At 49.4% G+C, this 13,834-nt stretch overlaps 2 protein-coding genes and 1 pseudogene across 2 annotated transcripts; 1 reads left to right on the forward strand and 2 right to left on the reverse strand.

Moving 5' to 3' along the window:
- Positions 1 to 103: 103 nt before the first annotated feature.
- Positions 104 to 3,580, reverse strand: LOC119266718. The gene is made up of 7 exons (XM_037547983.1): positions 3,298 to 3,580; positions 2,525 to 3,124; positions 2,294 to 2,416; positions 1,741 to 1,996; positions 1,350 to 1,468; positions 1,044 to 1,250; positions 104 to 952 (listed from the first exon to the last, which is right to left on the reverse strand). The coding sequence occupies exons 1-7, from the start codon at positions 3,382 to 3,384 to the stop codon at positions 266 to 268; spliced, it is 2,079 nt and encodes a 692-aa protein (XP_037403880.1). The 5' UTR covers positions 3,385 to 3,580; the 3' UTR covers positions 104 to 265.
- A 1,520-nt stretch (positions 3,581 to 5,100) lies between these two features.
- LOC119266719 (lecithin-cholesterol acyltransferase-like 1) lies at positions 5,101 to 6,737 on the forward strand. The gene is made up of 2 exons (XM_037547984.1): positions 5,101 to 5,646; positions 5,725 to 6,737. Exons 1-2 carry the CDS (start codon positions 5,237 to 5,239, stop codon positions 6,602 to 6,604), a joined length of 1,290 nt encoding a protein of 429 aa, XP_037403881.1. The 5' UTR covers positions 5,101 to 5,236; the 3' UTR covers positions 6,605 to 6,737.
- A 2,184-nt stretch (positions 6,738 to 8,921) lies between these two features.
- Positions 8,922 to 10,515, reverse strand: LOC119270975 (annotated as a pseudogene).
- Positions 10,516 to 13,834: the final 3,319 nt, after the last annotated feature.

Below are 13,834 nucleotides of genomic sequence, written 5' to 3' on the forward strand. Positions count from 1 at the left end.
ACCTCCCGAAATATTCCTGGAGGGGACACTCGCGCCAAAACACAATTGTTCCTAAAAGGGGGAGAAGGTTCCCCATTTTGGTGGAAGCTTGTTGGCCCCATGGTTCTCTAAAACCAAGATATTTCATGGTGAATTTCCCTTGCACCGACGGTGAAAAGATAACACCTCCACTCGGCAAGTTCAGTGCATATCTTCCATCAGGAGTGGCATCTAGCAGCAATTACATTACACCAGTGTATTTTCCATGAAGAAATCATGCCCCAGATTACACCCTGTCAATGCGAACGTCGAGGGACACCTCGGACGCCTCAGATCCAACCAGATATGTAGGCGGCACCATCAAGAAAGACGGCAGCTCCTCCACGGCCACCTCGCCGGGCCTGTTGCTGTTCGTCACCGCCTTCAAGTCCAACAAAATGCTGCCCGCTGCGCTGCTCGGTGGCGGCGGACCATTCGCCCGGAGCTTGACCACGTGTCGCGGCTCTAGTGATGCTCCCGCACAGATGCACACCGCAGACACGACGGTGGCCATGTCGAGCGCGCCCACGGCCCCCACAGCCAGGAGGAACACACTGTCGTCCTCTTCCGCATGGAGCAGGCACCGTGCCTCCGACAACCGGAGCCGGTGAACATTGCCGTACTGGACCTTCTGCACTGGCACTGAGTGCACCGCAGTGAGGTGGCCAAGGAGCGCCACTGGAGGGCCGCAGAAGCCGCAACCGGGCTCCGTGCAGAAGCAGGGCGCGCGCGGGCACACTCTCTGGTGGCCGTCGAGCTCGTGATAGGGGACGTAGCTCTGGCAGCCGCCGTAGGAGCACTTCATCTCGCTCGACAAGACGACGTCGTCCATCACTGGACAGCGGCTAAAGCCACCGCCGTGCTTGCAGATCGGGCACTGTTCGCCGGGGAGCTCCGCGAGGCATGTGCCGCAAGCTAAATGCCCGACATTGCACTGCACAAAATTGTATCAGATACTGCCATCCTCAGACCTCAGCTGAATGGAACAGAAAATTATTCGAGCATTCTTTGAGAAAGAAATTAACCTGGAAGACAGGGGGCTTGACGGGGTGGTAGCAGACGCGACAACTAAGCAAACTCATGTCCATCCTTATGGTGCCTTCTCCGGCTCGCTTTACTTGCCCACTGTTGGGCAGCTCCACCCTCGCCCTCTCGGGTGTCCGATCGTCCTTCGGCAAACCCCTGTTCCTTCCCAAAGTGGCTTCTGGCGCAAGCTGCATCTTCTCCGCAATCTGCAAAGGAACCAGGGGGAAACACAGAAGTGTCGAATTGGAAACCATAACATAGTGTAATTCAAAAAATAATGTCACAGAAGTGAAGTGTCAACAAACTTGTGCAGAATACGGTGAAGAAGGCCCAGCAGACTGCAATTGCTCGCGGCTTCTTGGAAAAACTACGCATTCTTCCAAGAAAACGGACCCCTCAACTCTGTGAGTGTTAAATGAATACACTGTAGAATTATGTGCAAAAGAAAAAAGAATACATGTTACAATTTTGTCTGAGATATACAAACATAATGTTAAAGAAAACAGTCGTTTCCATTTCATGAATATGTAGAGATCTTGTACGAGGGTAACAAAGTTGAAGAATACAGAGTTTACAGCATGTTACATACATGTTGTTTGGGACAAGCCTTGCCAATTAATGGTTGAAAATGCTTGTGTAATATCTGTTATAACCTGGCTATAGATAATGTAATAGGAGTAAGTATCTGGTTTGTACCTGCAGATCGAGCTGATGTCTCTAACGCTACATGTTCAACACTGGCCAAGCTCGTTATATCAGGGGTTGTTCTGGCAGTGCCAGGGTAGGCTGCAATCGGTTGCGGGTTATTTTGATGGGTGACAGTGATAGCAAACTGATTGGCCAGAGCATCAGTATTTGTATCAGAATCAGCACATGTTCCGCCTTTAACAATGCTACCATTTCCCATGTTATTGAGCACGGGAGCATAGACAGACTCTTCTAGACGACGCACCTATTTGCATCAGAATGAGCATAAAGTTACTGATTGAGCAAACATTATATGCCACTTCATAAAAAGAAAAATACTTCTGAAAGAGGTCACTCAAATGTAATTCCGTATAAGTAATAAACTTGATCGGTCAAGATTTGGTAAATAAATGCTACTTGCTGGATGAATGTGGGTTACAAGACTGGTAATGCCTGTAGTAGCATAGAGCATGCCATTATTTCGAACAAGTCATATGTCACATAATAAAAAGCAGTGTATCACAGTCAGTTTGATTGCAGAATGTAGTGCATGAGTAATTACCAGCAAGCTACCAAAGGGATGTGAAGCTACCCATTTGTTATGCTCTGTAGTGACAACGCCCAAGCGTGGAAAGCCGTTTGGTACTTCGAATGCAGCGTGTTTCACAAAATCAACGTAAATGACCTGCATTTCAAGGACAATGAATAGAAACAAAATTTATAAATAAACAAGCGACATCAGCACATTCAAACAGCTTGTAATTTCCACAAGTACGGTCGGAATGTTTCTTACATTCAGGATGTGCACACAGCCCTTTACAAAAACAAAGGGTGCTTCCGATTCCTTGAACTTCCTGATCCCTCTGAAGAGATAGTCAGCAACGAAACCGCACCAGTCCATCTGTCTGAGGCTGCCGACCTGCTGAGCGGCCCCAAACAAGTACCTGTTGACAAGCTTGGTTGTGTTGGGTGCTAGATAAATCGCAAGGATCACCATCATGAAGGCCATACAGAAGGGTTCCTCCTCGGTCATGCCGTGCATTTCCTCGGCCAGTTTCTCGGCGTTCTTCCCTTTAAGACAGCGGTACCGAGTGCGGAGAGCGTCGCCGACGTGGAGGCCCGCCACGACCTGGATGGGGCCCGCAGGGATCCCGAGGACGGACTCCACGAGCGGCCTCACCGGAACCGACACGCCGCCTTGGAACTCGAGCGCCTCGGTGTCGCAGCTGAACCTGTCGATCAGCCACAGGGCAAGGGCCCTGTCCATCTCAAAATCTTCCATGGACAGCAGGCTTCCAAACCCAATCTTTCTGACAAAGCCTCTCTGCCTATCGCTGAGAAGCTTCATAATCGGTGGGATGAGGTGCGGCGAGCACCTATACGCCGTGTCGCCCTACACACAAGGTAGTATGAGTGAGTGGATTAAACAAGCAACTTACTGAAGGGATTTACTCTAGATGTGAGCTGAACTGAACTGAGCTGAACTGAATAAAGCAGAGGGATTTGCTGAACTGAATCCGGTCCAGCACATTTGGATGCGGGAAGAGGAAAAGGGGAGGGATTTACCTTCCGGCGGGACTTGTTGGCGGAATTGTAGTGCCCCCGCTTTCTGCTCCCGCTGGGATTCGCAGGCGTGGCGGGATTGGAGCGCATTGCTGCCTGCGTAGCTAGGGTTCGAGGTCGGGATTGTGGGCGGCCAACCGGGGGCGGAATCGAGCAGAAAAGGAGCGGATTCTCGCTGCCAGTTAATGGATCCGCCGTCTAGCAGGCAGCGGCGAGCTGCGGCGCCGGTCGCCGGCGGCTGGAGTGGAGTGGAGCGGCGCGGCTGGGGAAGAAAAGGGGGAGAGGGTTCGTGGCGAAGGGAGAAATTGCCTTGTCTCGAAAAAGTTAATTTGGACGACGCTCTGCCTCGGCCGACCGGCGCGAGCTCAGATCGGCCAGCTTCCGCACTGCACGATTAGGCCAACACGCCAATTACAGCCGTTGGATCTCAGCTCCTACGTGGTCCTCCTCCACTCGCAGTATTTTCTACTCCCTCTGTCCCATAACGTAAGACATTTTTACAAGCTAGCATAGCTTGCAAAAACGTCTTACATTATAGGACGAACGGAGCAGAACTAAACTATGGATACTGGAGCACATTAATTCAGGTTGCGCACAAGCATAATGATGGGCTATAAACCCAGAATTTACATGTCGGAGTCGGACCTAGCTAATCCAGCCTCTTAAACACCCACAGGTGCGTCTGGACGTGTCCACTGGTAGTCATCGGTCACCAAAAACCATAATTACCACATTTTGTGATAAGTTGTCGACATATCGCACACCTTCGATGGTACATGGGCCGGCTCACTTTGTCTTTTTTTTACAGGTTTTGGGAAGCTTTCAGAAGGTTCCTAAACCGTTTTTTCTGGTTTACTATTTTTTTCCTTTTTCCTTTTCTTATTTTTTCTTTTAAAGTTTTTTTAATTTTTTACAAATTTCAAAAAATACTCAAAATTTGTGTGCATTTCCAGAAATGTTTGGATTTTAAAAAAATGTTCAAAGTTTTAAAAAAAATGTGTTTTGCAAAAGCTGTTTGAAGTTTTCAAAAAAAATGTTTAACTTATATCATTATTAATTCTCATCCTATTCTTTATTTGTTTAATTCTGCTTCTATTGTAATATGGAGTTATACTCATGCACTTAGGTCCTTAACTTATATCCTATTTCAATTGTGACGCAAATACTCAAAAATGAGAAAAGGGCATGTCAAATTTCAGACCTGGGTCAATTTCATCTAAATTCAACTAAGTTCAATGGAGCTTTTAATTATACCCCAATGTTTAGATGCATGAATGCAATGCACATTTGAAAGAAAAAATAACCCCCGCTCACTCTCTGAACCACGAGACATTACAACACTGTGCGTCGTCTTCTCACCTGTTGGCCTTGAGACACCTCCATTTGACTTATGTTTGCTCCCACACTTGGTGTTTTCCTTTTTGTATGATGAGTTTCTTCCATGTTCGGGTCCATTCCGCGACATTCGACTAGCTTCATGTTAGCCGGGGAGCCCGTGAGGATGGTCGCCTTGGATTCATCTGGCTGGGATCTGTTTGATCGCCAGACCCTCTGTGTCGCCATCCAGAATTCCACTTTCAACAACTTTTGGTCACTTCCACCAAATTTCAGTCGGTTTGAAACAAAATTTTGGTGTCAATTTAAACAAAATTCCGAGTCATTCTCACTTTTAGCAATTCTAGAGTTGATTTTCTTTTTTAAAAAAAGTGTCATTTTCAACAAATACGGTGGAGCGCAGCAGCCCAGCGTGTTGGAGCACCATATAAGGTTGAGCTCGAACGTGTTGGACCGGGCTGCACCGCAGGAGATTGATAGGAGGGAGACGTGTGAGGTGCCGATAAAGCATAGGGATTACCCCTCAAAAAAAAAGAGATAAAAGCATAGGGATTCTATCCATCCGTCCTTGCTCTTCCTGAGCAAGGCAGGCCACGTATCTCTCGCCATGGCCATGGCCACCAAGCTCCAATGGTGGCCACGGCTCCTCCTGCTCACCCACTCTGCCTTCTTCCTGCTCAGCCACGCGGCCTCCTTGCCATGGACACTCGACAACGTCTCCGGCCTCCACCCTGTGGTGCTGCTGCCCGGCAGCACGTGCAGCCAGATCGAGGCCCGCCTCACGGACGCCTACGAGCCGCCGTCGCCGCTCTGCGCCGCGCATAAGGGCGACGGCCAGTGGCACCGGCTATGGAAGACGGCGGCTGCTCCTGACGCCGACGCCCCGTGCTTCGCCGATCAGTTTAGATTGGTCTACGACGATGCCGCCGGCGATTACCGCAACGCGCCCGGCGTCGAGACCCGCGCCGTCTCCTTCGGCTCCACCCGCGGCTTCCTCGCCGACGACCCTGCCGACAAGTAAAGTAATTACGCAACTGCTGCAGCACCATCATCAGCGATTGATTTGGTAATTTTGGTGTTGCCTGACACTGGCAGGGAGCTCTGCATGGGGAAGCTGGTGGAGGCGTTGGAGCGAGCGGGGTACCGCGACGGCGAGACCCTCTTCGGCGCGCCCTACGACTTCCGGCACGCGCCCGCCCCGCCGGGGACGGCCAACAGGGAGGTGTCCCGGTTCCGGCGGCGGCTCCGGGAGCTGGTGGAGCGCGCGAGCAGGACGAACGGTGACAAGCCGGTCATCCTCGTCTCGCACAGCCAGGGCGGCTACTTCGCACTCGACTTCCTCAACCGGAGCCCGCTGCCGTGGCGCAGGAGGTTCGTGAAGCACTTCGTCATGGCCTCCACGGGCGCCGGCGGGTTCGTGCTGCTAATGCAGACCCTCCTTCCCTCGCTGCAAGTGAGGATGATCTTCCCCGGCACTCTCTCGGCACTGCCGTCCCCCGTCGCTTTCGGCGACGACACGCCGCTAGTGGTCACTACGAACCGGAGCTACGCCGCGCGTGACATGCCGGCGTTCCTCGCGGCGGCGGGGCTGCCGCCACAGGCGGTATGGCTCTACGAGACGCGTGCGCTTCCCGTGGCGCTGAGCCTCGGGCCGCCGCTAGTGCCCATGACGTGCGTCAACGGCGGCGGCGTGCCGACCGTGGAGAAGCTCGTCTACCCGTGTCCTGGCGGCCTCGGCGCGGCCCCGGAGGTGGTGTACGGAGACGGCGACGGCGTCGTGAACTTGGCGAGCATACTTGCGCTGGACACGGTGATGGGTGGAGACCCGAGGCAGGAGCACTACAGGTCCATGAGGATCGCCAATATGTCTCACCTTGGTGTTGTCTCAGACGCTCTCGCCCTCGAGCGTTTGCTTGGTGAGATCCTTTACGCAGCTACACCCGCCGTAGATGCGCGTGCGATGTCGCGAACATAATTGAGCTGTGACACACCCGCTTTTAGCCTAATTTTGCAATAAAAAACATCTCCGCTGTGAGGTTTTTGATCCGGTTCTCCTTGTGAACTGCATCCACTCTTTCCTATGAATTGCGAGAGCTCCTGACCCTCTAGCTTTTGCCCCCCAAAAATGTGATGCATCCCCTTGGCTGCTGCATAAATGTTTTTCCGGAAACAAAATGCACAACATTTGTTTCTTATTTGTATCTTGTCCCAAAGAACCTCATGAGCATTTTGTTCTTTAATTACACAATTTTTGTTTTACAGATTCTTTTTGGAATTTCGATTATATCTAAATAGTGGTCTCTCTGCTGCAGCGAACCCCTCCCGCGACCCCCGCGCCACCCTCCCTGGTGGCGGCAGGAAAAACCTACCTCGCAACCACCGCCTCCCCTCCCAAGTCCCAGCCCCTTGGTGGCGCGGCGGCGACGCTATTTCTTCCCCCGATCTATGGCCATGCTCCAAGGCGGGGACAATTTGGTACGTTTTTGGTGGTGCCTCTCGGCGGTGGCTGCCTCTTGCGATGCGCCGGCCTGGTGTTCGGTGGGCGCCGTGTTATTGCGGTGGGCTTCTTGCGGATGCGGCTCCGGACCTAGTGATGTTGGACCTCCGGTTGCCGATGTCTCTCCCGACACGGTGTCGGCCCCAACGCTCTAGAGGCTGCTTCTCCTATAGTTCCTGACGACCTTGCCCCCGTCTGCCCGGATCTGCGCTCCCTCTAGTTCCTGGCTTGTCGGCGTCGTCGGTCATCGCGTCCCCTGCATTGGCGCCCTCGCCCCGCGCCTCCCCAAACCCGGCCACCTTGTTGCACCGCCCCCGTCATGTTCAAGGCCCTTGTGTTTGGCGTGGCTCCCCTTCTTGGTGGTGGTTTTCGACCTACGTTTGTCAACCAACTCCCGGTTTCTGATCCGTTGGCTATGGGATTGCTCAGACCTAGGTCAAGGAGAAATCCCTCCTCAACTTACCGGTGTTGACAGTGGCGACACTCGTGAGTGTCGTCCCCTTCTTAGAGACATTGTCATCGCCTCTCTATGAGCCCCTCTTTGAGCACTACGAAAACCCTAGGTTTGATTCTTCAGATCGGACGACAGCGGTCGCTCAATGTCGTCTTGTGTGCTCACGACGTCCCATGTGTTATACTTGTGGATGTAGGGCGTCATGTAGGTTCGGACTGCCCCTCAAGCTACAAGGGTGTAGCTATGGTGTTTGCTTGTTCGGGCTGAGCACATCCCGTCTCTCTTGTCTCCCTGCTCTGGGCACCGTGTTCACGACTCCTTGTGATCATGCATGTGTTGTACCCTCACTTGCACTCATTCTCTTTCCTTTTATTAATTAATGGAGATACACAAGCTTTGCGCATTCACAAAAAAAGATTGGTAAATAGTTGAGCACTCTTAGAAGTTTGTGGAGGGGGAAGATTGACCGAATAGTTGATTCACGCTGTATTGTCTTGGACCACTTGGGTACCTCACGAATTTAAGGAATTTAGGTTTTACTATGTATGTTGGGCTGCATCACTTGGGTATCTCTATCTCTTAAGGTTATGGAGTTCAGTTTAATATGTATGGGTAGTAGAGCTTGTACTCCCTCCGATCCTTTTTAGCTCGCATATAAATTTTGTCCCAAGTCAAACTATTTCTACTTTGGCCAAATTTATAGGAAAAAGTACCAACATTCAGTAATACCAAATCAATATTGTTAGATTCATTATGAAATGCAGTTTCATAGTATATATATTTGGTATTGTAAATGTTGGTATTTTTTAATATAAATTTGGTCAAACTTTGCAAAGTTTGACTTGACAGAAATCTAATACGCAAAGTAAAAAGGACCGGAGGGAGTACATACTTAATTTTCCTGGGTCATTTATGATAATTTAACCTCACTGACGCCACTCCAAATAAGAACTAAGGAGATAAAATGGTTTTCCATCGTTAAAAAGAAACCTAGGTCTGTGGTGCCCGCCAGCTCTCACACTTATGAAATGTTGGTCCATCAGCATATTTCCGTGATAAGAACCGTAAGCTTCTAGGATTCTCGACAGATGATGTCCGTTATCTTTGTCGACAGATGACGGTCATCTTTCCGTATTTTTTGTTCTGTTGCATACTATGCAGGTGAATGTCCGTTAAACTAGTGTCGATTTGCTTCTGCATTTCCCCAAGCTGCTGCTCCCAGTTAAGTCGAATTATCAGGCTATGTTCTGACACAGGTGTTGAAGGTTTAAAGCAAAAGTAATAGGCTGAAATTTATGAGCCCAGCGGCATTGTAAAACGTGAGAAAATTGGATGGTTTGGTACGTTAAAAGCTACGGTTTTACTCGTGTTCACGGATGGATTTACAACAACACCAAGGTGAATAACATTTTCTTTACAGACAACAGCAGTCAGTGCTACTTCCATGGAGCTCCTGCATTGCTACTGATGAGAAGGCGTGTAGCTTAACAAGCCCACACAGTTCATAGTCTCATACACTCATACTACTAATCTACCACTGAACCAAACTGTTCATCATACTACTAACTGATATTGCATCGAACAAGTTTACCATCAGATACTTCAGTCACTGCATCCGCCTCGGCGTCCTGGCCTGCGGTGTAGTAGTTGACTTGGGACTTTGGGAGCGCCGCCGGCACCGGCAGCAGGTCGGATCAGATCGACCCGGAGGCTGAGCGTGAGCGTGTCGCCGGAGATCAGCTCCTGGGGCACCGCCAGGAACATCCCCTGCCCCGGCGCGGGCGCGCCGGTGGACAGCGCGCTGCTGCCCACCGCGGAGGCCATGAGGACCAGGTTGTCCTTGTCGTCCCCCGCCTGGCGCTCCACGGAGAGCTTGCAGCGGAACCGGGGCGCCGCCGCGGCCTCGCCGTCCGGCCTGACGCAGAGCAGCGACACGGCGGTGGCCGCGCCGAGCGGGCCCAGGGACAGGAGGAACAGGCTGCGGTCCTCGTCCCCGACGAGCGCGTGCCAGCGGTGCGCCAGGGAGAAGCTCAGGTTCCAGGCCCGGCCGTAGCGGACCGTCACGGCGGGGCGCTGGTGGCCGGCGGCGAAGTGGCCGAGCAGCGCCGCGCGGGAGCCCACGAAGGCGCACCCGGGCTCCGGGCAGGAGCAGGGCGCGCACTGGCACGCGCGCTGGTGGTCCGCGGCGTCGTGGTACACCACGTAGCGCTCGCAGCCGAACACCTTGTAGGGGCAGGGCACCTTGACGGCGCCGACCACGACGTCCAGCTCGCCGCAGTGGGCGGTGGCGCGGCTGCAGAGCCCCGCGTGGCCGGCGCGGCAGAAGCAGCACACCACGTGCCCGGCGGCCTCGCACTGCGACAGGAAACCCGAATCATCCATCAGCTTCCTCTCGAATTTTCTTTCTTGTGCTTGCAAAGAAATCCTTGCTCTCAAAATGCGAGATGCAAAGAGGGTTTTCTTGGTTCTTCCAGGAAGAATTTCAACTTGCATAAATTCTGCTTGCGAGACAAGAAGATAGATGACGAATTTCCTCCAGATAAACACACTAGATTTATACTCACGGCCCGGCCGCGTCAAATCAAAAAGTGAGATGGAACAAATTCGTGATCTTGGCAGACAAACAGAGTCATGGATCTCTATGGTGAGAGAAGAGGAGAGGAGAGGAGAAATCACCTTGAAGACGGGGGGCTTGAGGGGGAGGAGGCAGGCCTGGCACTGGAGCAGCGCCACGTCCATCCTCACGTCGATCTGCGCCGGCGCCGGCGCCGATGCCACAGCACCTCCGTCCTGCTCCTGCATCATCATCACCTCTCCCTCCTCGCACTCCGGCTTCGCCTCCTCCTCACTCGTCACGCTCTTGCCGCAGCTCTCCGCACCCTCCATCGTTAGTATTTCTGGTTGCAGCGTGTGTGTGTGTTAGGTGATGATGCAGTAAAAATGGAGAAACTGGAGGGGCCATGGAGCATACCCGAAAACGGAAAGAAGCAGGGCAATAATTTGAGGCCGTGCATCCCCTTGGATGCTTTTCTTTCTTGTTTTTTTACTTTTGACTGTTGTTCAAAGAGCCGAGGCCTATACATTTTAATGATCTCCCTTTTGTTGTTGTTGCTTTAGCAAATTGACAATGTGGGATTTGATCTTACAAATTGGGCCGTTAGTCATCCAACATGTGGTTGGTGATACAAAATCAAGTCAGGTTTTTCATTACAAAACCACAAATCAGTTATTTGTTCATCAAACATTCACGGTCGGTAAATTGTTCGCATTATTCGTACATGTACACATGAAAATTTGATTCTTTCAAGTTTTTCCAAAGAATTTTAAGTTGTTTTTATCCAGCAACATGAACCTAGCAACAGTTTTGTCTTCTCCAAATCCCCACAACCTTTGCCTGGTCAATAGTGACAAGCAAAGTTTGTGCGAGAGAGGTGTATACGGGGTCTTTGGTATTTTTTATTTTTATTTCTAGGAAAGGTCATCATGGCTAGATTTATTGAAGCTCAAATAGGGTTACATCGTCATTCGTGAGCACACTGATAACAAAATCAGGGGGGCTAGTCTAACCAAGTAGAAGAATTCTTATTCCCTCAAAAAAAAGTAGAAGAGTTCTTATATTGCAATAAACTATGGTTTGCTAGTACATAAACCGCTTCATTAGTTGCGCAAAACTGATACTCAAATATTTACGAGGATTATGGTAGAGCAAAGAGATACACCGTTTGGTGGTTGCGTGAACCACCAGAAAGTGACGTGACAGATGTGGTAACTGGTAAGCAACCCAAACTAATTTAATAAAAAAAATAGATGAATAAAACACATTGTGTACCCTCGCAAAAATATATATTTACAATGATAAATAAAATTTCATGCCATGAGGGTGTAGCCGTGTAGTATGCACGTGAAGGATGGGGTCCGGATGAGGCACTGTAGTCTGCATAATCTCTCTTCTCTTCTCTGTCTTTTCAAACTTTGCATCCCTCTTTCTTGATTTCTTTCTAGCGGTAGCTGCAAAGCTTTTTGGCTTTGGCGACTCCTGTTCCACGCGTGTCGCTCTGCTGCTCCATCTCCATGGGAATGGCAACACTAGTGGGCGGTGGCTGGTCGCTTCGGTTGTGACAATGCAAGAGTAGTCATAAAAAAAAACTACTTTCTCTGTAAAGAAATATAAGAGCGTGATCTGAACGCTCTTATATTCCTTTACGGAGGGAGTAGATTTGTTCATTGTCACACCAGAAGATACCTGCAAATTTTTAGTGGAAAAACTTAAGCATTTTGATCCGTGAAAAAATCAAATCAAATGTTACACTTATTTTTGTTTTTTCACCGACAAAGCACTGCTATTCCGTTTCGCATGAAAATTCTCCAGCACCCTCGTTAGACTAACACGAACATAAAAAAAAATCAGATTTTTTAAAAATTTATTTAGTATTTTTATAATATTCATTGTTCATCCAGAAGCATATGCACCACACAGTAAAAAAAAACGGCCCTTACACTAAACTCTTCTATCGCGGGACAGGTCCGTTATTTATTCAACTGATGATACGACTCTCGAGACTACTAGGGATTAGCTTAGACTAGTGTTATGCATATGACAATAGCCTATATTACTATATCCAAGTCAGGGATACGACTCGAGTGTTGTGGACATGGGAGTCGCTCGAGCTCAAATGAGCCTCAGTGAATTGTAAAATCGAAAGAAAAGAAAAGTACTCTCTTCAATCCATATTAATTGTTCTTGATTTAGTACTAGTACAAGACAATTAATCTGGATCGAACCATGTTTTTTTTTTGCATTGAGGATCGAACCATGTTAATTGTTGTTGATTTTAGTACAATGGATCAGATGGAGTAATAAAAAAAATTGGATTCCTTTATTGGTAACAAACATTGTTTGATGTTCTGTGTACGTGCGGATTTCATGAATAAAAAACAGTTGTAATGTTCTTGGCGAGAAAAGCAAAGTCAATGATAAAAACCTACTCCCTCCGTCCGGGTTTATTAGGCCTAAAGACAACTTCTCTTAGACCAAGACACATAGTAATTTGCTCACATTAATTCTTCCATTCCACTCCCAATGCACTCTCTCACATGCATGCAGCCAATGAAAAAGCACACATAAAGTGTATTAACTTTTCAGCCATGGCACCAACAACAATAGCTTTCAGTACAACCAATGAAATGATTGCATGCATGCACCTTTCCAACGCCGAGCCTTATAAAAGAGGACATGCTTGTGATGCTGACAGGCCTAATAAACCCGGACGGAGGGAGTACTTTTAAGGCATTTTGAAGCACTGGTTTTCTTATTTTTCTGCCCAGATCATTGGATTTTTTTTCACCGAGGGCTGCTACACATACGATGATTTTTGTACGATTTAAGTAGGACACAAAATGGCATCCCTCGAGCACATGTGTTGTGTGGGCTGGAGCCATCGATCGGAGGGTGGTGCCATGAAAATCGTAGTTCCGTACCAGATATACACCGGAGCCGGAGGCATGCATGAGCGGATATTTGATGTTCCCACGATCTTTTTTTTAGGAAAGGCCATCATGGCTAGCTTCATTTACTCAGATCAAAATTACATCGTTCACAAGGCTGTTTTTTTTTTTGGAGGGGAATTCACAAGGCTGTTGATGATACATGCAGGTGGTTCGTCAGTCCAACTATCTGACACTTTATTACAAAAACTAAACTTAGCTAGCTCATGAGCTGCGGTATTTGCCGCACGAAAACAATGCTTGAAGGTGACCCTCCAAATTGATGTTCCCACGATCTTCATTCGTCTACAGCCACTAATTCACTTACATGTGTTTCGACGATCTTCTGGCCGAGCATGCGGTACGTGCATGCGCGCATCTTAATTTTGCTACACGGGCTGTACGCCTACGTAGCCGCTGCTGCACGCAGCACCGGACCCGGACAAGGGGCTCAGTGGCTCACGCTGCATGCACCCTCCCTTCTCTCTTTCGGTCTTTATCTCTTGTCGCGTGGTCAACTCTGGTGACGCCGTCCCTGGGCGCATCTCCTGAGTTTGAGATTGTACAAGTTTCAGGTTGAAACCTTCAATAAGTTTTCAGAAAGTTCACTCTTCAAATTTTAAAAGTTGCTAAAAGAGGGGGGAAATCAAATCAACGCATTGAAAGTTCACCTTTGTTGGGAAGTGCCCGCCAGCTTCTTAACTGGCGGGTGACCGCCGGTTAGCACACACTTAAAATTTAATTTGGCGATCGTTGATGTGCAATGCGAA

This window comes from Triticum dicoccoides, chromosome 3A (genome assembly GCF_002162155.2).
Source record: "Triticum dicoccoides isolate Atlit2015 ecotype Zavitan chromosome 3A, WEW_v2.0, whole genome shotgun sequence".
NCBI lineage: Eukaryota > Viridiplantae > Streptophyta > Magnoliopsida > Poales > Poaceae > Triticum > Triticum dicoccoides.

What these genes read in the sequence shown, in the direction of transcription:
- LOC119266718 (XM_037547983.1), bottom strand. Translation starts at nt 3,384, where the DNA reads ATGCGCTCCAATCCCGCCACGCCTGCGAATCCCAGCGGGAGCAGAAAG. An exon ending in GCTGTGTGCACATCCTGAAT is followed by an intron (nt 2,417 to 2,524) that starts GTAAGAAACATT and finishes CTTGAAATGCAG; the next exon opens with GTCATTTACGTTGATTTTGT. An exon ending in GACATCAGCTCGATCTGCAG is followed by an intron (nt 1,469 to 1,740) that starts GTACAAACCAGA and finishes ATAATTCTACAG; the next exon opens with TGTATTCATTTAACACTCAC.
- LOC119266719 (XM_037547984.1), top strand. Translation starts at nt 5,237, where the DNA reads ATGGCCATGGCCACCAAGCTCCAATGGTGGCCACGGCTCCTCCTGCTC. An exon ending in GCCGACGACCCTGCCGACAA is followed by an intron (nt 5,647 to 5,724) that starts GTAAAGTAATTA and finishes TGACACTGGCAG; the next exon opens with GGAGCTCTGCATGGGGAAGC.